Consider the following 25,554-nt stretch of genomic DNA (forward strand, 5'->3'; position numbering starts at 1 on the left):
CTGTAGCTGCCTGCTGTCTCTGTGGTTTCTTAGAGCATGGGTAGGTGTGAAGGACTTCTAAGTCATTGCTTGGGGTGTTGGGGAGCTGTAGCCCATCATAATGTACCTGTTGTTAACGAGTGATTCAACTTTGAGAAAATAATAGGGTTGTGATGGAGACCCAAGTTGTAGTATTCACTGTGAGTGAAGAACTGGTGTCCTCAGAGGGGTGCTGGGGTCAGTCTGCTCTCCTGCTGAAGAACTGCTTCTCTCTGGACACTGTCAGTCAATAATTGGGGGAGGGATATGTGTGTCTATACTTGTTTTTATTAGCAATTAACTTCAGTCTCTGCATATGTTTGGCTCTGTAGGAACTCCCCTGAGGCATGATAAACAAGGTAGCTTTTTTGATTAAGGTCACAGTGATGTGACAACTGGTTTCATTTAAAGGCTATGGCTGCCATCTGTCAGTGGGTACAGGCTCTTGAGATTTTCGTGGTGGTCTAGCTTGCTACAACTTGTTTTGTGGCTATTTCTTGTAGGATTTGTGTCGTTCAATGAAATCTCTTAATTGCTGTGTGTTTGGAAAACTAGATATCATAGAACTCTTCTCTGCAGAATATAATTTCAGTTATTAAATTATACCTGTGGGTTTCCAGGGTGGTTCGCCACTGGCTCAGAGGCAGGCCCCTGCCTGCAGAGCTGTTGAGGAGAGCTTTGTGCCTGCTCCCTGTTGTTGGATTTAGCATTATTAGCAATTTGATTATTGGGTGCTTCAGTGAAAGTTGGTATAGGCTGATATATGGGACAGTTGTTGGAAATAATACAGCCCAAGTCTTAGCTCCTGCTGCAGGTAAAATTGGGTAGAAGGTATGAAATGCAATGATTTCAACTGATAAAGGGATGGGGATGACTAACAGCTCTTGAACACAGCCTAGCTGCCACCTTGATGCTGGGAAAGCTGAGGATGAGGACAGCCACAGTGAAGGTGGCTGAAGGAAGCCATCATCTCCAGTGAATTATATTCTCAATGCTTCAGGCACATACCATACTCCCAGTGCTAATGCTCCAAGGCAGGAGACTTGGGCACTGAGCTGCCCCCCCGGTTTAGCTTTGATCACTTTCTCTGACCTGGCAGCAGCAGTCTTGTGTCTTTTTTTGCATGGAGGAGTGCAGATTGTTTTATTTTTCTGCATCATCTGCCAAGTATGACCTCATCAAAATGTGACAGCGCTGCTCTGGCCCTCAGACAGGTTTGAAATTAGATGTACCTGGAGAGCGATCCTGACCATGAGGACCCCCATCACTGATTCAAGGCTCCAGCCCTGAGGCTTAAGTAAAGGGTTTGACAGACCTAGAGCGACCTCCACTAGAAATGGAGCTGGCAGGCTTGTAGACCCATGTAGCAACTGCTGCTTCTCCTACAGGGTTTTCAGGGGCCTGGCTGTTAATTACTAAGTATCTTTTGTCCCAGTGAGAACTTGTAGCACAGTTGTCAGATGTGATAAATGCACACATCTCAAAACTAGGAAAAAGCAAGAGCAGCAGAAAAATGGTCAGAACCCTTTATGAGAAGGAAAACCAGTTAACCTTCTTTTTAATAGCTATCAGCCTGTGACCAGTAATAAAAGATTATTTTATAGGTGTAGGGTCATGTAATTGTTCAGAACAGAAGGCTCTTTTCACAGGCCCACAGCAGCTTTAAGAGAAGAAATTTTGACCACAAGACCACAACTGGGAGAATGTTGTTCCACAAAGTATCAATCAGGCCCAGGCACTGTCTCCTGTTGCTCCTGAACGAGCCAGAACAAGCCTTTAAAATCAGAGGCGCAGGTAGTTTCTGTGGGGTACAAGGGAACAGCACTAGTACGGCGCTGGGGCTTCTGTAATGGGTGGCACTTGCCTTGCACTTTTTAAAATACATCCTTAGGCCTTCAGCGTGCTGCCAGGGGAGCTGTGTGGTGAAGGCAACAGTGCAATAACCAGCAACACGAGTTGTAAGGCAGAAAAACTACCTGGGAAGGTCATAGCTAAAGGTAGTGTCCCCAGGGGAAAGGTAGAAGATTCCTTTCTGAGCAAGTCAGGCACAGTTAGTTAAACTCGCCACACAGTCACTGTTAATGAGGACACAACTGAAGGTATTTCACACAAACTAGAATCAGTACAGCTCTCCCAGAAGGGACTGGGACACATTAAAAACCAGGGCTGAGTTCTGTTGATGGCCTAGTGCTTTTCTGGCTGTACTAACACTAAAATACTTTCTCACAGCAGCTCCCACTAGCACACAGCTACTGTATTCTGGTGGGGAAGGAACAGAAGTTATTGCAAGTAAGCAAAGCCCAGTTTTGCAGCCACCATAGGAGACATACCTACTGAGTAAAGAGTAGCAGGACAGGAGAGAAATACCTACAGCTTAAAAAAAAGTGGCTTTATTACATGACTGCTTTGAGACATTCATCAGTGGTGGCCCAAGAAGTGAAAACAAAGACATACTAACTACACTACCAAGACATGAACTTTTTTTTAATGGAGACACATTATTGATCACAATTTATTTTGAAGTCATGAGATGCCAGCAACAGAACAGACTGAGTCAGCAGGTCAGGCTGGGCACATACTTGATTGATTGTAGCCACGGTTGTTGGCTATGGGCATCAGCACTGAGTTACGCAACAAGGCAACGCTTTCTCTTCTACCTTCCTAACAAAACTGCCAGGTAAGGCAAAGGATGGACAGCTACTGAACTGTGGTATAAACCATGCAAGAGTAACAAATGTGAGAGTAGGTGTGTAATAAATACTTGATGACATTAGAGAGGAAGGGAAGGGGGGAGGGGGGGGGAGAGGCTCATTTAAAAAAATTATCTCCTGCAAGACATTAAAGCTATTTTAAGTATTGTCACCACCACAGTGGGCAGTCCAGTCCAGTAGTGACTAACTGGTAAATGGATCGATTTTGAAACCATATCCCTCTTCACAAATTATTTATCCACTTGCTAAAGCTCTGGGGTTAAAGAAGTGATCAGTAATCAACATTTATTTCACACCTAGGCAGAATGACTAAAACTGAAGACTACTGTTCGGCTTCATCTTCAAGTACTTCAATTCTGCGAGGCCCGTAGAGTAGAACATAAGCTATATGCCAGTCTCCACCCCCAGATAACCTCAAAATATCTTCAGGTGTAACAATGCTGACTTTGTCATCATCAAATTTGATCCATTCATCTGAAAGAAAAACAAGAGGATTATTTGTAAAAATCTAAGTGTTTCTTAAATGAAAGAAGCTGTGAAGGATAACAGTGCTATAACTTTTTTTTTTTACCTTGTTTCCTTTTAACCCAAGACACATAATGCCCAGAGGAACTTGATCTGCCTTGATGTGTTAGCACTGCCTGCAGGTCATAATAGCCGCAATTATTAGAACCAATATCTGAAGAAAGAGGGTGGAAAAAAAAAAAAGTTATACAACTCCTACATGAACAGTTTCAGCATTTTTAACAGCATGCAGACCAAAGCTGTGTAAAACCCCATTTATAGAATGGTTCTAAGTCACTGTGGCTTTCAGCCAGGAGAGCCCCTCAGGAAACTGGCAATGTTGTCCATTTTCATGACATAAATACATATATTCTGGATATAATGCAAATGCAGTAAGCTTGAAGCATTAAAATGATGATCTATGGTCAGTAAACCTTCTGGACAGGTTGAGCCAGTATTTCAACCATTCTTCCATTAGTTCAAGTACACTGTTCAATTATACAATGGAAAAAAGATGGCTAATTCCAAATGTACCAAGAAGGGTGTTAGAGTCCCCAACACGTCTTCACTGCATTTCACAGCACTTTAGAATATCCTGTTTTCACTGTGCTCTGGAGCTAGTCAAGGCCCCCCACTGCTTCTCATGTAGTGTATCACACACAAAGCCCCACGAAGCACTGAACGGTAACAATTTGGGTAAAGACCACCTCCAAAATACTTTCTGCACAGTGTTCTCAACATAAGGGTGAATGCTTAGGACATTCAAGCCCCCCAAAATTAGGCAACACTAGCACCCCCACAGTCCAATTTAAGTTTTTGTTTTGATTTCAGCTTTCTGCCACCCACTGACAAAGACGCATACAAAACAGCACACTACATGCAAATATCTTTTGATGTGTGTGTCTTCTATGTATCATGAACTCGTCAGATAGATGCCAATTAGGTCTGACCATCTCAACTGCATTCTGACTTGCCTAATCTTTCCATTCCTTAAATTTCTGTCAGTTTCTGAAGATTATTTTCAAAGGCATTAAAAATAACCAGGGTTCTCAAAATATTCCTATATCAAGTCCACTTAAACATGAGCAAATAGAAAGTTACTTTAAAATAGATTTACTTCCCTGTACTCACCATCAGGAAAAGAAAATGGTTCATATTTAACTTCTTTCTGTGCACCATCACTTTTACTGGACTAAAGAACAGAATATGCTGAATTAATGTGGAATGGTTTTGAGAAAGTTTTAGCACAATCACATCAAATACCAACTCTCCATTCTTTTAAAGATCTTTCTAAGCCTAAACTTTTTTTGTTCAACTTGAAACAAGTTCCATTACCGTATTTCTAGCTGGATATCCAAAAGACTAATCTAAACAAGACCATTTTTTAAAGCAAATATATAACCATTTTACTACATGTTGCCTAGACTGTTTACCCACTGGATTTACAGGTTTGGAGCATGAAAACAATTCAGCAGGTAAAGATTTTATTCCTTGTTAGGGACTTGCCAGCAGCAGAAGTGGCAACAAGAAAATAGCAGAGACAGACTCTAAGTGCCAATACATTCTGTTTTAAAATAGCACTCTTTCCTTGCTCCTAACTGTCAAAAGAGATGCAAGCCATACTCATATGTTCAATTTAAACTGCCAGGAGTTAGGCCAGGAAAAGAATAGCAAACTTTAAAAAAATTGGCTAAAACATTACAGTTTTAGCTCATTTACTTTTTTTCCTTCATTAAAGAAAGGCAAGTCAATTTTAGACTATGTAGACAGCATAGGAGATTAAACCATTTACCAAGTTTTTAGAGTACAGTCTTAAAGCTCACTAGTACATATACTCTAAATTTTATCAGTCAGACGTGTAGTACTCCCTTGCACAACCCTTTCCAGTTGGTGAGCAGGAAATAGCTAGCTATACTCTGCTGCACAAGTGACCTGCCAGCAAGCAATGACGTTTGAAGAGAATCATTTTGTGTAATTCACAGAAAACCTTTAGGCATAATACTGGTAAGCAGAAGCACTACATTTTAATACATTTTGAAATAAAAATCTAAGCAATGAATTTGCCTACAGCATTTAACATTTCTCATCAAGCAGTCATACTAAAGCAGATATTGTGTTTTCATGAAAATACACAAAAAAGACCTAAAGCTCAATACCAAGGAGTTGGAATGCTAAATAAGAAAACAATATATTTGAAGAGGTCAAGTCTTCTCTAGTCCTTATTGGTACCCCAATTTCAGATGTACGACTTATTTAATCCAAACATCCAGGAAATTGCCAGAATACTTACATTCTTTGGCTGCTGATTTACTTTTTTGTCTTCTAGATCTTTGAATTTTGATCGATAAGAAACCATTTTTTCCTGAAGATCTGGAGTACACAACTCATAGACATCCAACATAAGAGGAAATTTAACATCCTAGGAAGTAAAAAGCATAAAGATTATTAGCGTGATTTGGTACTTCACGATAAAGCATTCTCCCACAGGAAGACAACACTAAGTCCAATTAAATGCAACTCTCATCACATTTTATGACAATTTGACCTACTGAAATGTTGCTGACAGTACTTACCTAAGGAGCCACAATACTCTCACAGAAGAATGTCTGATTCAGTATAAACAAACCATCATAAATTAGTGCATTCAGGATAAATATTTAGATTTTTTATTATCAGCTGCCATACTTCTATCCTACAGAAATATTTATGTGAGCCTAAGGAAAAAAAATGCATGTAGAATGACCGTACACTTGAAAAAAATGTCAATTTGTGTCATCCAAACAATCTTCTGAAGTAGCTGACATGTGACTTCAATCTTTATTCCCTTGCTTGTCCTGTAAGGAACAGGCATCACCTATCATGGTGCTCCCTAGGCAGCCTAGGGGGGGCTGCCAGCCAAGGCCAACAGAAAGCAAAACTGGAACATTTAGCTGTCTGCAGCTGGTTCTTACATTTATCAATCAGAAAGCCAGACAATTAAAAAAAACTAATACAGGAAGTGTTTATTAGCACAAATATTTCTCATCAACTTTAGAACACTGTCCAGTGACTGAGAGCATGGCCCTCTCCTTAATAAAACAGTTTCCTCTAAATCACTGGTGAAAAGAGACCAAAAAACATCCTAACAGTATTGGAGCAAATTCACTTCTGTCCCTTACCTCCTCCCCCAGTCTTTTTTGGTGGTAAAGTTTGCTACACATCATCACAACTGGGAATAAAGTGACTTTGTACTTAAGCAAAGAAACTGCACTGTTAATATTTTTAAATCCAACTTAAAAGCGAACAGCCTTCAAATATTAGTTGTCTACCTATAATAAAAACTCACTGAAAATCATAAAGAGGAATTAAACATCAATATGCAGAAAACTTACTCACCTTAAGAACTTTGGCATTCACAGATTCTTTTTCTTTGTAAAAAAATCTAACCATCTGAATAGTCAGGTACGCTGGCAAGCGACTAATTTTAGACTATAAAAAAAAAATTAGAAAAGGCTATTACTTTAGATATTCACAGATCTTTTATACCTTAAACACTGCTCATCCTAAATTACAGGCTATTCTGGGAACATATCTGTACACAAACACAGAAATATTACAAGGCCTCTTACTTTGAAGCTCTGTATAGTAGTGTACTCAATTTTCAACTGGTCTTAAATTTCTTGGTAGTGGATATTCAGATGCTTTATAAACATAAATCACATGCTGTTGCAGCAATAATTGCGTTTTGGGACAGAAAATTAACAGTTAAAAGAATCATAAAGAAAGCAACAGAAGTATCACTCACAGATTTAATATAGAGTGCATTTCTCTGCAGTGTTGGAGAGAGTTTGGTGATTTCCTCTTGAAGACGCTGTTAAAAAAACAACCATTCATCATAAAACACAGTGTAAAGAAAAGCACAGCATGGATAAACAAACCATGAACTAACTCTTGTTCTGCCAATCTGTTCTGCTGCTATCAGCCATTACGACACACATAATTTCGAAATCCCTGGGTAGAAAGACCATCCCCATTCATTTGTTCAGCTCCAGGCTCATTCCTGAGCCTTGACAACACTACATTTCTCTCTGCATAAAATTTTATTCTACAGGAGTAAAACTTGCAACTGGACTTGGTTACAAATGTGTCATGCCATGCTTGGAACACAATGAAGGAAAACCTAAAATTTCTTGTGACAGGAATATTTGCATGTTTCTCAACTCTCAGTCTAAAGCAGAGAGCACTGCATATAAGGAGACACACGGTGATACTCTGCTTCCAGGGATCTTTCCAAATTCAGGGAAAGACTGGCCTGGTTGTTAGTGTTATGACTTTCTTGCTACAGGCAATCCAGCATAAGAACTCTACAAGACTTTTTTTTTGGCCTGAAAGTGAGGTTTCTTTTTTCATAATCTTTTTAATTTGTGAGCTTTAACTATTTTATCTTACTTTTCCTTCTAAATTCTGTCAAAAAAGAAAAAGCAGACACAAAGATTATTTGAGAACCATGCAACTTGGTCCAGTCCTGTACAAACCAGATCACTGCTTCCATCCCTGCTCTTGTACAAATACTCTGCAAGAGCAGTTACTACAAAGGTTTTGTAGTAGCTCCTCTCCTTGCTCCTTTAGATTCTCCAAAAAACCCTGAAAACTTAGAAATACACATATCAAAAGCACAGACTATCTTAGGGAGTTCTACTTAAATACACACCTTAAAGACGATGTTCTGTTATGGAAAATAACACCCCCTTCAAAATCTGCAAGATTAAATTTAAGCTTAATTGTTCCATCATCTGTTGGATTTTTTTCTTAGCAACCAAAATGCCACCCTATTTTAAAATGGACTTTTGGGGAACCATTTACAGCATGCTTAAATCATAATACCACTCAGTCTGAAGTGAAAGCCAGCTAAACAAACAAGTAGCAAATTGGCTTGCATTTGGTTACCTGCACAGGGAAGCCCATGTCAGGGTCAAGAAAACGCTCTGTTGAAGTCTGCTTTACAATTCATTTTCACTGCCATCTTCCCATTGAACACCAAAAAAAATCTTGCAACTTCATAAAGCTTGGACAGCAGATGTGAATTCCAAGTCATAGATTAAAAACACAGGTCATTTAGAATTTCATTTAAATAAAAGTTGGAATCACTTACCAATTTTAGTCCTGTAAACAGATATTTCACTTCTTGATTGATAAAGCAGCTAAGCTGAAGCAGATTTTCCTTTCCTTTAGTTACTTCCTCTTCTTCAGCTTCTGTACATTTCATGCTTCACAAAATTAAGGAAAACCATCATGCACCAAGAGCTGAACTACTGCTCTTGTGAAAATATCATGCTGAACAGCACGATAATTTAAGCTAATCCTGGGCTTGTGCACCAATAGTACTTCTCATAGCATAAAAAAGAAGATTTGAAACAGCCCCTCCTTCTAACCAATCTGTTCCTTTGTGTCTAATGACAAGTGGCAGCTGAGGCAGACAGCATACCAAAAAAAGTAGAGTTATTAATTATCATTTAAGCTTGTGAGCCCTGCTTTGTTCTTTCTTCTCCCCACTCCATTCCGCAACCCCCAGGACACAGATCATACTAACTGGCTGCCAATGGCAAGTTACGAAGCCCTCCTGCAACCTTATGCTCCATTTTTGTTTACAATTAATGAAGTTCTTCTATTCCTTCTGCTGGCCAGACTTCCCGTTTCTTTCAACACGCAGAGCCTCCTTTCCCTGCCTTGTATCTGTCCTCTTCACTGAAATGAAGTCCATTTCTTCATTATTTTCTATTCATTCTTCTAATCGTTCTGTCCAACCTCTTCTTTTTCATACTTCTACCCCAATCCTTTTCTCTCATCCACTTCCTTCTAACCAGTTATTTTTCTGACTGCTCTGAATGCATCTATTCTACAAATGCTGCCATAATCGCATCTGGAAGCCTTGCAACACGACTTTTCTACCAAGTCTCTTTCTCCTGCCATTGGTCTATGCATCATTCCTCTTAGCTACTCATTCTGCTCCTCCCAGCTATTTCAGGGGTAACAAACATCACAATACTGGGAGAGAGATGCATGGCTCTTACCTGACAAAAGGCTTTACTCTAATTACTACAAAGCTATGAGATACAGTACCTCATCTAAGGGGATGTTTCCTTATTCCAGATGAGCAAAACAAATAGTATAGTTCTTTTAAAAAGTGGTGGTCAGTTTCATGACGGCCAGGATTTTGGGGTGGAGAAGTGGGAAGAGTAATACTTGGCATGAGATGTATGCCCCATGTAGTCACACGCCTTTTGTCCTTGCAACAAAAAAAGCTACTAGAAAGTTGTCAGCTGCATTAGTTTCTTACTCATCTAACAGTGTGCATCTAATTTATTTCTTTAAAAAAAATCAAGCAAGCTATCTTTTGTGCACATTTAGTATGCCAAGTATATTAGCAACACTCCTTTACAAGCCAAAAAAGGCTATTTAGGATGATAATTACTTTTAGTTAGATAAAACATGGCAGCCTCCTTGAAGTGGGTAACTGGCAATTTTCTCTGGGGAGGAAATCTGGCATCTAAATTCAGTGGGTTTTCCCTGTAAATTTCCATTAAATTCCAAATTTCCATTCTTCTTTCCCACATCATCCTCTCTCTCAAAATATACCCAGTCTGAACTTTAACTTCTGTGCATTCCTGCAATACATCATTCCCTCCCTTCCCCAATACACATCTTTATTTTCTTTTCTATACTATTCTGAACCATGCTTTTTATCCTCCCTGCACTCAACTCCTAAAGTGTGAAATTATTATCATTCTGTATATCTTGCCTAAGTCTTTAGGATACGCTGTTTCAAATTCAATACTGAAGAACTGATCAATTAGACTCTTCTTTTTAGAAGATGCTGCTGTAGCTCCAGAGTCTGTCTGTAAAACAAATTCTCTTATGATGCAACTTTAAATAGCACGTAAAGACAGTAAAAAATAACCCAATTTAAATAAATTCTTTAAAGTCTATTCTGTCACCTTTCTATAGGTCCATTTTCTCTTAGTCAGTCAATCTCCTTACACAGTATAAAAGCTTCAGAAGAAATGCATTTATAGCATGCTGTTAAAGCCACCTCAAAGCATATTAGCAAGCAAGATTTCTACCAAAAAGTCACACCTCCCCGCCCCCCAGCTTAAACCTGTCTTAAATGTTAGAGTAGTCTATCAGATTTTTGCCACTGCCAAGACTCTGCAGAAAACAGTTTACAGAAAGAGAGTTGGTCTGGCAAAGTCTTAAGAAATTAGTTTTTCCCATCAGGTTGATTAAACTAGTTGTTTGTTTGAAATAGCATTCTTGTAGCCAAGAATACTGTAGCCCACTTTTTTCAGAAAAGAAGTTCTTATGAGCTAAATTCACAGATTACCAGGGCCAGCTGCTGGATACTCACAGTCACCACCACCCTGGTCCAACATGTGCCTTACAAAGCCCAAAGGGAAAGAATTCCCATAGTATACTCCATAGCACAGCTGACATTATGCTGACTGGACATATCAGAAAGAAATTTCACTTACTGGACTATAGATACATGTTAAAGAACTCACATAACAGATAAATCTTTACCAAAAGATATGTGAATCACAAGTACAACACTATAAAGCCTAACTCTGCTTAGAGTGAGACTACAATTACCTCCATAACTGTATCACCTTCTATGCCTTCCAGCTTCTGCTGTAGTACCCTCATCATCTGCACCCAGCACTCATTGGCATCCTACAAAGGAAACAGAACATTAAGTCTGGCTAGTAGCGTTATGATTTATTAATATTAAATCCATCAATCTTTACAGTATAAAACCAAATTTAAGGATTCCTTAACTAAGAATTTCTCCCTAATCCACCATCCATTTTCAGAGCTAGCACTTGGTATTTCATTCAACTTTTCTACATGATACAAAAGCAAACACTTTTCTGGGATAAATTATTTTCACAGAAGAAGGGACACTTTAAACCATTCTTGTTCTCAACTTCCAACATGCTATAGAATTTTCAAACAATAAGCTAATAATTGGTCCTTACCTGTTGAAGGTACTGGCCTTGATCGCCTTTCTCTGCAAACTGTGGGAAGGCCATATGTAAAAACTGCAGGAGAATGATAGGTGGGATACTGGAGGAAGTTTTATCCATGGAATCAAACAAGTCTCTAAGAGCTTGAAGAAAAAGTAAGTGAATGCTTTGAGAAGTGGAAAAAAAAAAATCAAACATGGCAGGAAGTTTAAAAAGAATAGTAAAACAGCAGCAACATTTAAAGACTGATTATTTAACAATGTCCAATTTGATCTTTCCAAAGCAGGACCAAGTTTTCCAGGTGGCATAACAGGTGCACCTAAGATCCCATTTGTGAACATGACTTTGCAATAGTAAAGATAACAATTCTGAGAGTTTGGCACATAGTGCCTTGTCTTTCCTGGCTGCTATCAGAAGAAAAAAACATTTTTGAGCAGTTAAGATTTCATTTGAAACACATCTGAGAAACAATGTTTTCACAAGAGGACTACACCTAGAGAAACCAGAAAGCATTCACAATCTATCCTCTAGAGGAGCTTAAGTTTCACCAACTACTGGGAAAAAAACTTTCATTTTTCCCAACTAAAATACCTAGAAAATACTCATGCTTAATTTAAGACCCAGGAAAAAAAGTATGTGTACGCATACGTGCAGACAGTTCATAACTATGTGCAATTCAATGAATGCTACTGATTGCATGACAATACACATGGCTTTCTTTTTTGCTCCAGACACACTACTATATATGTCTTATCTACCCAGGTTACACTATTTGAAATACACAAATCTCTTCAGAGACCTGTTAACCCTCACAACCCTGTGAGGTAGACAACAGTCTGCACGGTCACTAATTTACATGTGGAGAGACTGACGAATGATACTCTTGAATAGTGAATATAGGCAAGATTACAAGGAACCGAGGTCAGTTGCTTCCTCGCTTTACGAAATATCTTCACTGACCTTAATAAGAGGGACAACTGATGTGACACAGCAATTAAAAAAAAATGCCATAAGTGTCATGCAGGAGTTCTTGACCAGCTCAATACCAAAGAATTAACTACGAATTACTTAAACTATTAAGATTCCTAAAAAGCAGAGCTGTCACCTTAAAAAGAAAACAAGGGACACGAAGTAAAGGCAGTGAAAAGGGGAGGGGCAGGCATGGTTGTATAGAGTAACCATTGAACTTACCACCCCAAAATTCGATCAGCAGGCATACCCACAAACTGGACCTTTCCTTCCTTATATTGTTTTGTTTTTCCTTAAATGGACTGGTAGAAATCCCAGTGTCCTGGCCCAGCATCTTAGTGGGGCAATGAAATAGAGTAAAAAAAGAAAAAGTGGACAAGTAGTACCCTTGTTCAAGTGTAAGGGGTCTAACTAGAATTCTAGTTAGAACTTGGAGATACAGGGCCATCGTGATGTCCCACATTGTGAGCACCCACATCACCACAACAAAGAGTAACTTTCCTTTTGAAGACACTACTTTCTATTTTGGTTATGAAATCTGGATCCTTAGGGTAAAGGCTAAGACCACCGATAAAGCATCAGCTACCACCTTAACAATAATGCTCAGCCAATAAATCATATTAAAAAATAGCTATGAAATACATATTCCAGGAGTATGGCGTTAGCCTACCATTAAGTGAAACAAAGAACTGTACACTAAAAGATTTCTACACAAAATGATGAAGTCAACAGATGCTTGAGTCTGCTTTAGGAAGTTCCAATTACTTTATGCCTACACGCAAAACAGTTAAGAGATGCAAATGATTTCTATCGAAGCCTAGAGCACAATTGAAAATATTTTTCCTAGCATGCAGCTAGGTAATATGCAGAAATGTATGCTTTGCAGCCACGGTTAGAATAACCTTTAAAGGTATTAACGACAGAGCAAAATGAATCCTCCAGTGCTAGCAGATCTGAAATTCCTAAGGCATATACGCTAAAGAAAAATACGCAGTGCTCTAACCGCAATTTTTATCTGCGGTTAGCAGGAACTCAACATACTAGCCTAAACCCCTGTGTTCTACTCTAAACACCAACCTGCAGTGATGTATTGAGCAGAGGCCATTTCTCCTGAAGCTCTTAAGGCACCACCATACCTAAAAGAGAAGAAAAATAATTTGTATGCAATTAAACACAATCAAGAAGAGCAGTCAGTTTTTTAAAATCACAAAGCAGGCAGCAGCTAAATTTATTTAAATGTATCAAAAGAAATCAATCACCAAAACAGAAGTAACTGAAGAAAAGATTCACTCACGCTCACCTCAAAGCCTCGGCTATTTTGCAAGTACTTCATGGAAGCAAAGGAAAACTGACATCCTTAAGACAATAAATAAATGCAGACTGAGAAGTCTGGATACATCACTGCTGCTTCTCTAATCCAATGCCTCAAAGACTCAATCTATTTTTAAAGAAGCTGAGAAAAAGGCTGAATAGAAGCTACAACGTTTCTGAAACATTTGCCACAGGTTCTTCAGATACATGGAAAAAAAACACCTTCAAGGATAGATGGCAGATAAAATGCACAGAGATGGAGGGCTGGCCTGCTTTCTCCCTCCACAGCAGAATCAAAACAGTGACAGGCGAGACATTTTTCTTGAGGAGATATTTCCTACACTGAAAAAGTATGAGTCCATTCATATTACTAGAATTTACCACTCTTTGAATGATTTCTTATTTACCAGCTGCCTGAAGAACAGATGGCCTCCTCAAAGCATATAAGCCTTCAAGCAAAAGGAAGGTCTCATGCATTCTTTAATCTCAGACTGAACTTCACGAATTCTGTCCATTGCTAGATAATGAATAGGAAACTTCACTCCATCATGCTACAAAACAGGGAGTTACCCTTGCAGAGATCAATGGAGCAGCTGGTGAGAAATGAAGCTGTAATAGTAAGCTTTCCCATTTGAGTCCTTTCACCTCTCTCCCACTGCCATATACCCTTCAATGCTGTCATCAGGCAGGGAAGACCAAATAAAGGCTTAGTCCCCAGGGGAAAACAGAGCGGCTGCCTATGAATCTGACTTCCCACAGACGATAAGGCCACATCTTGTATTGCAGTCTGCCAGTTTTATAGGGTACATTTTGACATTTGGTATGTTAAATTTGTCAAATACTCTGATTCAGTGCAGTAACTCAGAGTTCTTTACATGGAAATAAACAGACTTTCCTAAAACGACAATACTGAAAAACAAGAAAAAGCTTTAAAACAGAGTTTCTGTACTTCACAAATACTTCTCAGTGCTAAATAATTAAGGTCCACCTGCTACCAGAATAAAGAAAAATTTATAAATGCTTAAACAACTAATGTTTACAGTAATCTAGACTATACAGTTGGGTACCAAGGTATCAAGAAAGCAGTGCATTTTAAAGGAATTAAATTAATTCTAAAATAGCAAAGCTCTACCTAATCCTCACATTTTTTAAATACTGATGGTTTTCTCATTATAATTCATCTCAAGGACGAATTCAGGCTCACATTGACACATATTCTTTTTTTCCCCTGGTCATCGTAATTTTCAAGTTTCTCATAGATTCCTCACAAAAAATAATTGGCCGTTTTCACATTTCAGTCCAGAATAACAAAACAAAACAAAAAAAAAAAACCACACACCACAAAAAACCAACCAAATAAAAAAAATCAGAAAAGTTATTCTACAATCAGAACAAATAAAACTAATTGCATAAGGGCATGTCTTCTGTTCCCTACACATCCACATGGCAGTAACTCCAGTTTATTCCAGTTTGCTGCCACAGAAACACCCATGGTCCTATCTCAGAGCTTCCTGCTATACCTCCAAGTACCAAATTTTGGCAACATCAGAGTTTCATAGCTGAAAACACATTGTGCAACAAAGCCACTGACAAAAAAAAAAAAAAAAGGAACAGGACTCCCATATGATTCTTTTATACAGAACAAGATCACACAAACCAACCCCAGAAAACAGGGTTAGGAATTCAGTAGCTTGTTTAAACATTTTAAACAAGTCTTAATAGAACTATTTTTTAGCTAGGCAAAACACATTCTCTCCACTAAAAGCCAGTTCCAACAAATACATAGTCTTAAGTTCTTTAAAAAAATACAGACTAACATAGCATAGGATAAACTTTAATTGATCATAATGTTAACTTTGAATGGATTTAAAGAATAACAGATTGTTATGATAACCCATACCAGTATTAAGATGACTGTTCCACAAAATATCTATTTCATAAGCTAAAGAAAACATTTTAGGCGTGATATTTTTGTACTGAATCTTACCTTTTAAGGGCCTCTTTCACTTCTGGCACTGAGCGGATACACTGAACCGTAGCATTCATGTAGCAAGTGTTGCCAAGGTTTGTCAATCCACACGGTAATTCCATCTACCAAAAAATATACCAGGGTACTTGACGGTCTTAGAGTGAGATGAGCAACCATTTTTGAATAAACGCTATAATTTGACATCAACTTCTAAGAAAAGGAATGACCAAAGATGTGTAAAACCTGGAATATTCCAAACTGTATGAAGTTTTCCAGATCCATTTTCTCATTAATCATTTCACCATTCGGTGCTTTTAGGATGCAAGAATGCTTTGGGGTTTTTTTCTGTGCATGTTTAGTTTAATGAACATATTCTTCAAGCAGGCAGTCATTCAGAAAGTTCAATTATAATCCCACTCAAGTTTTGACCTTAAGAATCTATTTCCATGAAATTTCCACATGAATACATTTGTACAAAACATTGATGTTTTAATTAAAATCAGTTTTCAGTAAAACTCTGAATGTGATGAAGTTCATAGTTAGAAACAAAAGCATTATTTAAACCCCTCTCCAGAAGTCTGCAACAGATCATTTTTTCAATTTGATCCTTCCAGACAACTTGTAAATTTCTGAAGTTTTGACAAATGTGAAGGCCAACTAATAATTAAACTAACCAGTTTCAGAAACAACTATAAATCACAATATAATAGCATTTTTCTTTTTTTTTTTCTTTTTTTAATCCTGCATATTTCAATAGTTGTCAGGGACAGGCACGTAGTTTCATGAAACTGAAGTAGTACTGCATACCAATGCCACTTAATTATTTTAGGAAGAGAGAATTCATTTAGCTGTGCATTCTATTTTTAATGAATACATGCAGTACAGACAACTGAATGTGAATTTTGATGTATAACAAAATTTGAATCAGAGAAACGCAATGTGACCAACTTTTTCAAAATGTTATCTGACACTGAATCATCTCTGCCTCTCGGTTATATCAGAGTCTATGTACAGGGTTAGACTCAAAATACATAAATATGCTTCACCTGCAGATAATGTGGAAAGCATTAAATACTGAAGCACAAAACCAGTCCTAAACTACAGATACATTTTGATACAGACATGCATAAAAGTATTACCATTCTGCATGCGCAGCTTGACAACAATCATGCAACTGGTTTATGTCAAAGAGCTCCTAGTTCAAATGACTGATGAGAAAATTAAGCCTTTCAAATTGTAAAAAAAGGAAACAACTCAAACAGAAGTTACTTCATTAGAAAAAAGAGATTAATTATGCTCTTCTAGACTTTACTCCCTTTAAGGAAAACATATAATCTATCCCACTAATGTCCAACTTATTTTCATTTTTCAGAAAGAAAAGTTTACCTAATACTACTAATACTAACAAGGACAAACAAACCCCAAACATACCGCATCCCAAACAAACCCTAGTTTCCCTTCACAGATATGAAGAAGGCAGGAACCAATTTTGCACATCTAAAAGCCTTTATTCAGGCTAAGTTCAGGAGAGTAATACAGCAAAGGCAATACAACTTTGTCTATAAAAACATCAGCAATGCTGTTTTAAGAAAATTTACTAAGCTGCCTGCTTAAAGAAAAAATAGCACTACTTATATGACTTTTAAATTAAATTCCAGGCTTCTCATCACTGCTACCAGTTGGGTCATCAAGGTAAATTTGCAATTCTTTGAGAAGTTATGAGTGCTAAACAGACATTACAGTTTCAAAATCCACTTTTAAGCAACTGCAAGGGTTTAAAAACTTGCAATTATTCAAAGGTTTACAAGAAAACAAAGTTTGAAATATGCTTACAGCTGAAGCCAACTGCTCCTCTGTCATGTCTTCTACAAAGACAGGTCGAGCAATTGGCTCTTCTGGAAGGGCATCTGCGGAACCCATCATTAATAAGGTCATCCCCTTGAAACACAGTAAAAATAGTAATGAATATTTAAGGGCAGTTATTTCCACTTAATAAAATAAAATAAAATCATTAAGCTCGACATATTTCAGCTATTTTCCCAAAAATAAACACAATGTTTCTCTTAGTTTACAGAACCGATACTGCACTGTTGTTTCATAAGGGTATACCTTAACTTTCTCATTACCTAGAAAGTACTTATTGAGAACAACGCCACAGCATTATTTGTGCTAGACGTTTCCACTGAGCCTGGTGAGCTTGCCAGCAGCTGACAACACAGATTCCAATCAGAACCAAGTATAACATTCATAGAATACCCCAATGTGAAGTGTTCAGAAAAGCTTCCTTTCCTGATGGATTGCTAAGGATCAAGCATCTTCAACACTTCAGTGCAAATATTCCTCTTTCCCTTAAGTCATAAAAAATACCTTGGAACCAAGGATAACTGAGCAGCTAAATTCTGATTTGAAAGCAGTTGCAATGTTAGAGCTTCTCAATCGACAGAGTCTCAAGTTCTCCAATTCAGACTTCTCTAAACAACAACAAAAACATCCCTCATCTTTGGCCTAGAATCTAAGGAAACACTTCAGACACATGTGGGTAATAATGAGAAGCACAGCTTTATTCACCTGAAAAGCAAGTGGGAAAGGGAAGTGCCATCCTTTGGTCTGGTAAGTTATGAGCACATTAAACTAATTGAAAAGTGAAAAACAACGAAAATGACCCCATACATTCAGGCATGATGACTCACATTCAAGGGGCAGAAAAAAAGCAATGAAGCTACCATGCTTGCTGGACTAGCATAAGGAAAAGGAGTTTTTCAGCATTCAATCAGAGTACATCTACACAATAAGATCTATCAAAGGGGGAGAAAATGGCTATTTGGGGCTTTGAAAAATACAGTGCTAAGGAAAAGGATGGACAACAGAATCGAAAGAAACTGCTTTGACAGTGTAAATAAATCCCTAGAACTTGTATACAACATTATTACAATTAATAAAGGCAGTTATTAGCATAACAGTATGCAGAAAAGGACAAGAATATTATGTCCTGTTTTTTGCTGAATGACTTTGCTACAATAGCTGCAGCTACAGGCTGCTAATAGATGCTTGCAAACTAATTACAAGGGTAAGAGCAATGCTACCTAATTCAATTTGCTCAGTGAAGAACTGGAGTAAAACCTGTACTAGACAGATGTTACAAGATACCTACAGAAATGAAAATGACCAAAAAACACCCAAACAATAATCTTTGGGATTCCCTGTTACAAAATTATATAGGTAAGAAACACAAATACATTCACTTTTTTTTTAATTTTTGAACTAGTCAAAGGTATGAGAAAACATTACTAATGACTTTGTTTTTAAACAGCATCAATTTGTTCAGGAGAAGAAATTTCAGCACCTTGATAAAAAATGAAATAGGTAGAACTGTAACTTCAGCATTTCTAATGCAACGATTTTGCATGCTAGGGATGTGCAAGCACAATGGACCGCAGACAGTGCATGGGTTCACAAGCTGTCTCTAGACAACACTGCTTATTGTTATGGTCATAGACACACAACATAGAAGGACCACTGGTCTGACCCAGAACATTTCTTACAAGAAAGAAACAAATATACGCTCCCAAGTATTTCAGGAAGATGGTGTAATTTCCCTACTGATGCCAAAAAAGGTTTTTTGCAAATCAATGGTGAGAACTTTCTAAGAATGCTTAGGTATGACAACTATAAAATTATTTTTCATCAACGTCTGATTTTTAAGAGCAAGCTACCCATTCAAACAGCAAGAACTTGAAATCTTTCTTTAAATGCCAAAATAAAAATCAAAATAGTAAAATGTAGTCATTCCTCAGAACTTACATTCTTTATTTTTATGTTCCCCCAGTCATCATCCTGTATTTGAAATGAAATAAAAGACAGGTTAATTATCTTCAAGCAGAAGACAAGCAAGTATTTTCATTAATATTAATCACACATTTCTAAATATACAATTGTGTTTCATCCAAGATTTCACAATATTAACTATTTACACATCATCAAGTCTTGTCAGACTAAAATAAAAAGCAGCCAAGTCATCTCTTCAGTAAGGTTCTTCATCTGTTGTTCAAGACTGGTTAGATGTAAACAACTTCTTGTAGGCAAGTCGCCTATATCACATTACTCCAATAAGTCTTCAGCAAAGAAGTTCCAGAGAAACTTTTCTTAAACAAGCTAAAAAGCAGAAAGCTGCATTCAGATTCTGAAGGAATCAGGAAAGGATCAGAAAAAAAACCACCAAGCAGAGTACTGTTTAGTATAAAAGAGTGAAGAAGTGCTTTAAAACAGCAATGAATCTCTCAACCATTTAGCAACAAACTTTTGCCGGTATTTTCTAGTAGTGGGCAATGAACCAAACAGAATTATTTCTGAAAAGCATAATTTATACATACAATGAAACATCTTCTGGAGAAACACTCGGAAATATGGTCATTGCTCATTATGTTATAATTTAATAAAGTTAGAAATAATATAAAAAACCACATATTTGTACCTTCAGAGTTCCTCCTTTGACCATAACCTTCTGTCTAGCTGGCTGAACTCCAGTCAGTGCAAACAACTGGGCTTTGAAGACCATTGGAGGTTCGTCAGTATTAAGCTCCACACCATCGAATTTCTCTTTTCCCCATTTCACGTTAACTGTAGACAAAATGTTTTGAAACTAAATTATTTCCTAATATACAGGAATTTAAATACCAAGGTTAACTTATTATTTCAGATTCCAGACTTTATGCTATCTCAAACCATTCAGCTTTTAACTCTAAAACTTGTCACTAATCAAGCTAAAGGACAGCTTTTCTACCGAGGCATCTCAGCCATCAGAACATACTATTTCCAACAAGTCTAAAAATATCCTACAAAACAATTGTAAGCAACACACATACTGAGAAATTTTGCAAGCAATAAATGTGTATAATAGCATCGGAAATTATTTGGGCAAATCTTCACAAAAGCAGCTCAAAAGCAACTCTCCCAGTCTCTTGGCACTGTTCATTGCAAACAAATTTCTGAAGGAAGTTCAGACGTGCGATTCCAGTTCAGTTTTCCATAGCATTTCTGTTCTCCTTCAATGGCAAACAATACCATGTTCTTTAAAAGCAAAGCAACTGTTTGACAGCCATAGTTTTGGCTACCACTAACGTTCATTTGGAGCTACATGAGGAGGTTAAGTGTGCATCAAGACAAGACCCATAAAATAGCACACCTTCCCTTCAATGGAAGGTTAACCTCACAGTGCCATTTACAACCCCATCACTGCTACCCTATTGAGTTCTGACAGTGTTCACACAAGCAACATACCTGCATGCAAATAGGGACAAGAGCCCAGCACAGGTTGCAGCTCCAGAAGCCCTGACCCCAGTAAAGGTGCAGGACTGGAATTAAGAAGAGAAGTGAAATTTGGTCACGCAAAGTGTAACTCTTGACACTGGAAATGGCATCACCAGCGGAAACAGGCAGAACGACAAAGGCACATTAACTTCACTTCAGTAAAGCCAGTGCCAACCAAGAGCAGCCAAAAACGCCTGGAATAAACAGCGTGCTTCTAAAGAGCGGTCACACATCTTTGATCACTTCCAATCGCTACCATAGGTACACAAGGCTACTTTAGCAAGCTACAGTTTCACTGAAAATCTGCAAAACACAGTACACAGTAATACCCTATGTGCAAAGCAATTGGCTCAAACACCATACTTTAAGAAAGCCGCAGCCTTCCTTCTACCTATGCATCACTTTTAAGTAAATATACTACAGCAACCCTAGGGTTTTTTCAACACAAAATTCTTCACGGTTGTGATTTAAAAAAACCTTCCAAGAAGGTTCAGATTTCAGATGTATGCAGAGCTTGTGATGGGTAATAAGGAAGAATAACCAAAACTTAGTCAAAATTAGCCTACAAAGCAACTCAAATGACTGGCTTTTCAGTATTTCCAGCAGAAAGTACCTTCTGATTTGCCAAAGGTTCTGATTTTTTTTCTTTAAACACATTTATTATTTTGCATATTTAATAACTACCAAGTACAAGTCTTTTCCCATTTTCTGGGAAGACAACGCACTCAGTCACTGAACAAGTCAGCTCCAGTCTTTTAAGTTTTGCATTTTTGAACAGTCGTGCATTCACCACTAAATATGCGGGAGAGTTAGCAATCATTCATCTGCAGTGTCACTGGTTTTGACAACTCAGCACGCAAGAGGAGGAAACTGAAGAGCGCAAGCGTCTTCTCTTCAGAGATTGCAACCAGAATTTCACCAAAAGTTTCAAAAATAAAAGAGAAAATTGTTAATTTGAAAACAATGGAAACTAAGAAAAAGGAAGGACACGTTTGCCCCACTGAACAGAAAACACAGCTTATACACATGTGCTAGAGTTCAGGAAAAGTCCTGTTACATCAGGATCCCAGTTTGCCAACCACAATTAAAAGAGCAGAGAAACAGGGACACAACTGTGTACTGAGGCCTTCTACAATCTGTTCCTCAGGTACTAAAAAGCCCCAAGAGGCCAGACCTGTGAAACATAAACAAGCCAGTAACTGGTCCCAGAAGTGTCACCGGAGATTCTGCTCTTGCAGCCTTCACTAAGAAACTCTCCTTCATGACAAAGAGGGCAAGTGGAACGCAACACAACTTCAGAAAATTTCAACTTCTCTGGTTTTAGCTAGGAAATAATGGATTTACAAGAGTGGAGGCAGATGCACCTAAATAAATTTGTAAGTGCGGATGCAGAATTATAGCTCACTTGACAGCAGCACTTACTTTAGTACAAAACCAAAATAAACCAAGAGCAATACCGAGGCACGATCGCACGCGGCACACGTATGACACCCGTTCGCACGACCGAGCCCTGCCGAAAGGGCCCTCCCGGCCATCGACAGCGCTCGCCCCTCGCCCCAGCCGGGCCAGGCCAACACTTCCTCCTCAGCCGGCCGGGCCGCCTCCCGGCCCGGGCCTCACGTCCCGGGGAGCTCCCGCTGCCGCCCTCGGCGGACACGTGTGGGGGCCGGCGGCAGGACAGCCGGAGGAGCCTCCCGCTGCCCCTTGGGAGGCACCGCCCGCCTCCCCCCGCCCGGTGGCGGGAAGGGCCCGGCCGGGGGCGCCGGGGCCGCCGAGGAGGGCTCGTCGCTGAGGCAACGACACCCGCCGCCGCAGGCGCTGCCCTCCCCCCTTCCCGCCCGCCCCACGCTGTGGGCGGCGGCCGCAGACCGGGCCGGGAGCGGGCGGCGGAGCCGGCTCACCTGAGAAGAGCGGCATGGCGGAGGGGGGCGGGCGAGGCGCCGTGTCCCGGGAGGGCGCGGTGGTGGCGGCAGGAGGAGGGAGCGTAAATAGCTGCAGGGAGCAGCGCTAGCAGGAAGGGAGCGGGCGAGCGATGGCGGCGGCAGCGACAGCGACAGCAGCGGCGGTGCGTCCCTCCCTCCCTCGGGGTCTCATTCAAACCGGCCCCTCAGGATGACGCTGCAAGCGGGGCCCGCTCTCCGGAAGCGGGGGGGGCTGCGCGCGCAGCGCCGGAAGGGCGGGGCGGTGGCCGGGGCGGGGGCGGAAGGGGGAAAGGGAAAGGGGAAAGGGGGTAGTGCGCGCGCGCGGAGCGGCTAGTTAACGACTGCTCGGCGGGGCGGCGGCCGCAGCGGCTTCTCATAGGGTAGAGCGGGGCAGGGAATGGAGTCTGGCTTGAGGAGGGAGGCTGCTGCCGCCGCCCCTCAGACGGGAGAAGAGAAACTGCTCCGGCCGTGGGGTGTCCACGCGTCAACGGTGTTTTTTCGGGGGGGGGGGAGGGGGGGACGGTATGAGAAACCGTGACTGAATAACCGGGCCTCTCTAACCCCGGAACGTATAACCGACCCCAGGGTGGCCGGTGGGGAGGTGCCAGGTCTGACTAAACCCGCTGTGTGCCGAGTAGACGCCGAGCCACCGCCTACGGTGTCCGGGTTGGAGCCCGGGAAGAGCCCGGTCGCCGGAAGGGGGCGGAAGCCGCTGTGGGTGCGAGGAGCAGGGAATAGCGATGTACGGGGCGGCGTGAAGCGCTGAAGTGGCCTTGGGGACGGTGTGGTGGTTTGCCCAGGAGCTGTGGTTGCAGAAAGGTGGGAGGGGTGGGAGAAAAAAGAAAAGGCTGTTGTGGAAGAAATACATTTGGGCTGTAGGAAAACGTGGAGTAAGAGCGAAAATTGTCAACAGAAGAACTTTAATAAAGGGGAGAGGGGATGAGTAATCTACTAGCAATTACACTTTTCAAGACTCGGTGTTCTGAAAGATGAGCGTGGTAGCGCTGACCAGAAGCCTTCAGGAAAATAAAAATGTTTTTAAAGGTACTAAAAGCAGTGGGTGTCAAGACATGAGTCTCAGCTGCTTCTACAGGAGCTGTTGGTACTAGGCTGTGATTAAAGAAATTAAAGCAGTGTTTAAACATATAAAAAGGAAGAGAGTGCTAGAAAGATCCTTTCCTCAGACCCCTCCTAGGTACCACCTGTAGAAACCCAACACTAGTACCTTCACTAGCTCCTCTGCCAGCTGTAGCTGTAAGAGCTTCTGCTACCGCTTTGTTGTTTGCACTTCTAGCCCTGCTTTTGCTATAGAAGTGATACACCAAACAGGAAGGATCTTTCCTTGGTAAATGTGCTGCTCACCAAATGTGATATTTAATTCCAAACGGTCAAAGAAGGATATTCAAAATGGCCATAAAAATAAGCTAGGACTTAAAAGTAAGCCTTAAGAGGGAAGGCTTAGAAATTTCAGTCTTTTCAGTTTATCATGGAGAAGAAGAATGAAGGTTGATTTTACTGTCCAGTGGAGGCTCCTAGATGTGAAAAGGAAGTTTTGGGGAACAAAGATTACATTTCACGGAGAAGCTCCAATGGGTGGTATGCCAAAATTAAGCTGGATCTTGAATTGAGATGGAGTTTCCAGTTACTAAGGTGATTTAAGCATTGTTAAAGTTTACCAGGAAGGGTGATAAATCTTCTGTTACTTTGACTTGCTTAAAGAAGTTTTCCGGAAAAGCTTTAACCCGCTTCTAGGGTGAGATCCTGCAGGTCTTGAGATCCTCTCAAGTGAGAGCAGATCCTAGCCGTCTGCTCGTGAGTCTGAGTGCAGGGTATCTCTAGTCTAGCCGTTTGTTCTTAATACCGACAGTGACCTCTAGTGAGGCCATTTATCCGGGGCTCCTAAATGAAAATTGAATGCTCTACAATCTGAAGCTGCACCGAATACATTCTGCCCTTTAGAGTAACCTTTAGAGGATGAGGTCTAGGGCAATCACAGACCGTTCGTTTCCAGGGTTTGGCAAAGGCACTAGAGGGTGCTGTGCTGAAAGAGAAGAATCAGGGTTAGCATCTGCAGGAAAACTCTTCCTGACCTCCAGATGAGGAACCACTACCTTGCTCTTCTTTCCTCTGAGATCACGTAGGCCTCTTCCTGCCATAACAGATTTGGGACTTTTTCCTTAAGGAGAGGATCAATAGAGAGGTGGTGCTTTCCTTGAATCTTACACAAACTGACATAAGGAGCATAGAGACAAAGAGTGCAACCTGATGTATAAATATGAAATACAGATTACCTTGACTACATTAAAATTGTGAAAGATTGGTTTAACATTATTAAATGCATCTTTTTTCTTAGTGCAGGTGAGTCCTGAGGGAACCCTGCACTGGGTGGTGGGGACAGCGGACCTGCCTGCCCTGTGTGTATCTCTGTGGCCTTTTGCCAGGCCACCTGGGCACATCTGCTTCCCATCCTGAGCTGGCCGGGTGCAAAGCAGCTTGGATCCAAAAGCTGGGGCTGTGTCGTTAGCACAATACTGTGTGCAGACTGACAGGCCTAGCAGGATTTATTAATGCTGGAGGATGGGACGGAGCAAGTCCAGATCTGCTTCCAAAAGGCTTTTACTCTATGAAATTTCCCATAGCTCAGTTCTGAGGGGCATAGTCGTAGATGTACCCTCAGATGGTACAAGCAGGTGCAGAGATACAGCATGGGGAAGTGAGGCAAGCCCCTTTGCAAGGTGTGCTTTAGGCACCTTTGTGATGTCTGGTGATAGAACAAAGGTGGTATTCTTAATTTTAAATATTAAGAGTCTCAGGAATTAAAATACTGCATTTACATTTCTTGT

At 40.1% G+C, this 25,554-nt stretch overlaps 1 protein-coding gene across 1 annotated transcript; it reads right to left on the reverse strand.

Annotated features, from left to right (window-relative positions):
- Positions 1-2,386: 2,386 nt before the first annotated feature.
- USP14 (ubiquitin specific peptidase 14) lies at positions 2,387-22,948 on the reverse strand. Its single transcript, XM_082479791.1, has 16 exons — positions 22,691-22,948; positions 19,954-20,099; positions 19,284-19,316; positions 17,316-17,420; positions 15,501-15,604; positions 13,280-13,338; positions 11,246-11,376; positions 10,860-10,940; positions 10,029-10,108; positions 8,365-8,479; positions 7,018-7,083; positions 6,609-6,701; positions 5,524-5,652; positions 4,365-4,425; positions 3,301-3,408; positions 2,387-3,203 (listed from the first exon to the last, which is right to left on the reverse strand). Exons 1-16 carry the CDS (start codon positions 22,704-22,706, stop codon positions 3,052-3,054), a joined length of 1,479 nt encoding a protein of 492 aa, XP_082335917.1. The 5' UTR covers positions 22,707-22,948; the 3' UTR covers positions 2,387-3,051.
- Positions 22,949-25,554: the final 2,606 nt, after the last annotated feature.

This window comes from Vanellus vanellus (genome assembly GCF_965231255.1).
Source record: "Vanellus vanellus genome assembly, chromosome: 2".
NCBI lineage: Eukaryota > Metazoa > Chordata > Aves > Charadriiformes > Charadriidae > Vanellus > Vanellus vanellus.

Bases quoted from the DNA above. Each gene is read 5' to 3' on its own strand.
- USP14 (XM_082479791.1), bottom strand. The intron at 15,605-17,315 runs GTAAGCATATTT...ATTTTTTGGTAG, and splicing joins AGGAGCAGTTGGCTTCAGCT to ATGGAATTACCGTGTGGATT. The intron at 7,084-8,364 runs GTAAGTGATTCC...TTTTTTTAACAG, and splicing joins TGTTTACAGGACTAAAATTG to CGTCTTCAAGAGGAAATCAC.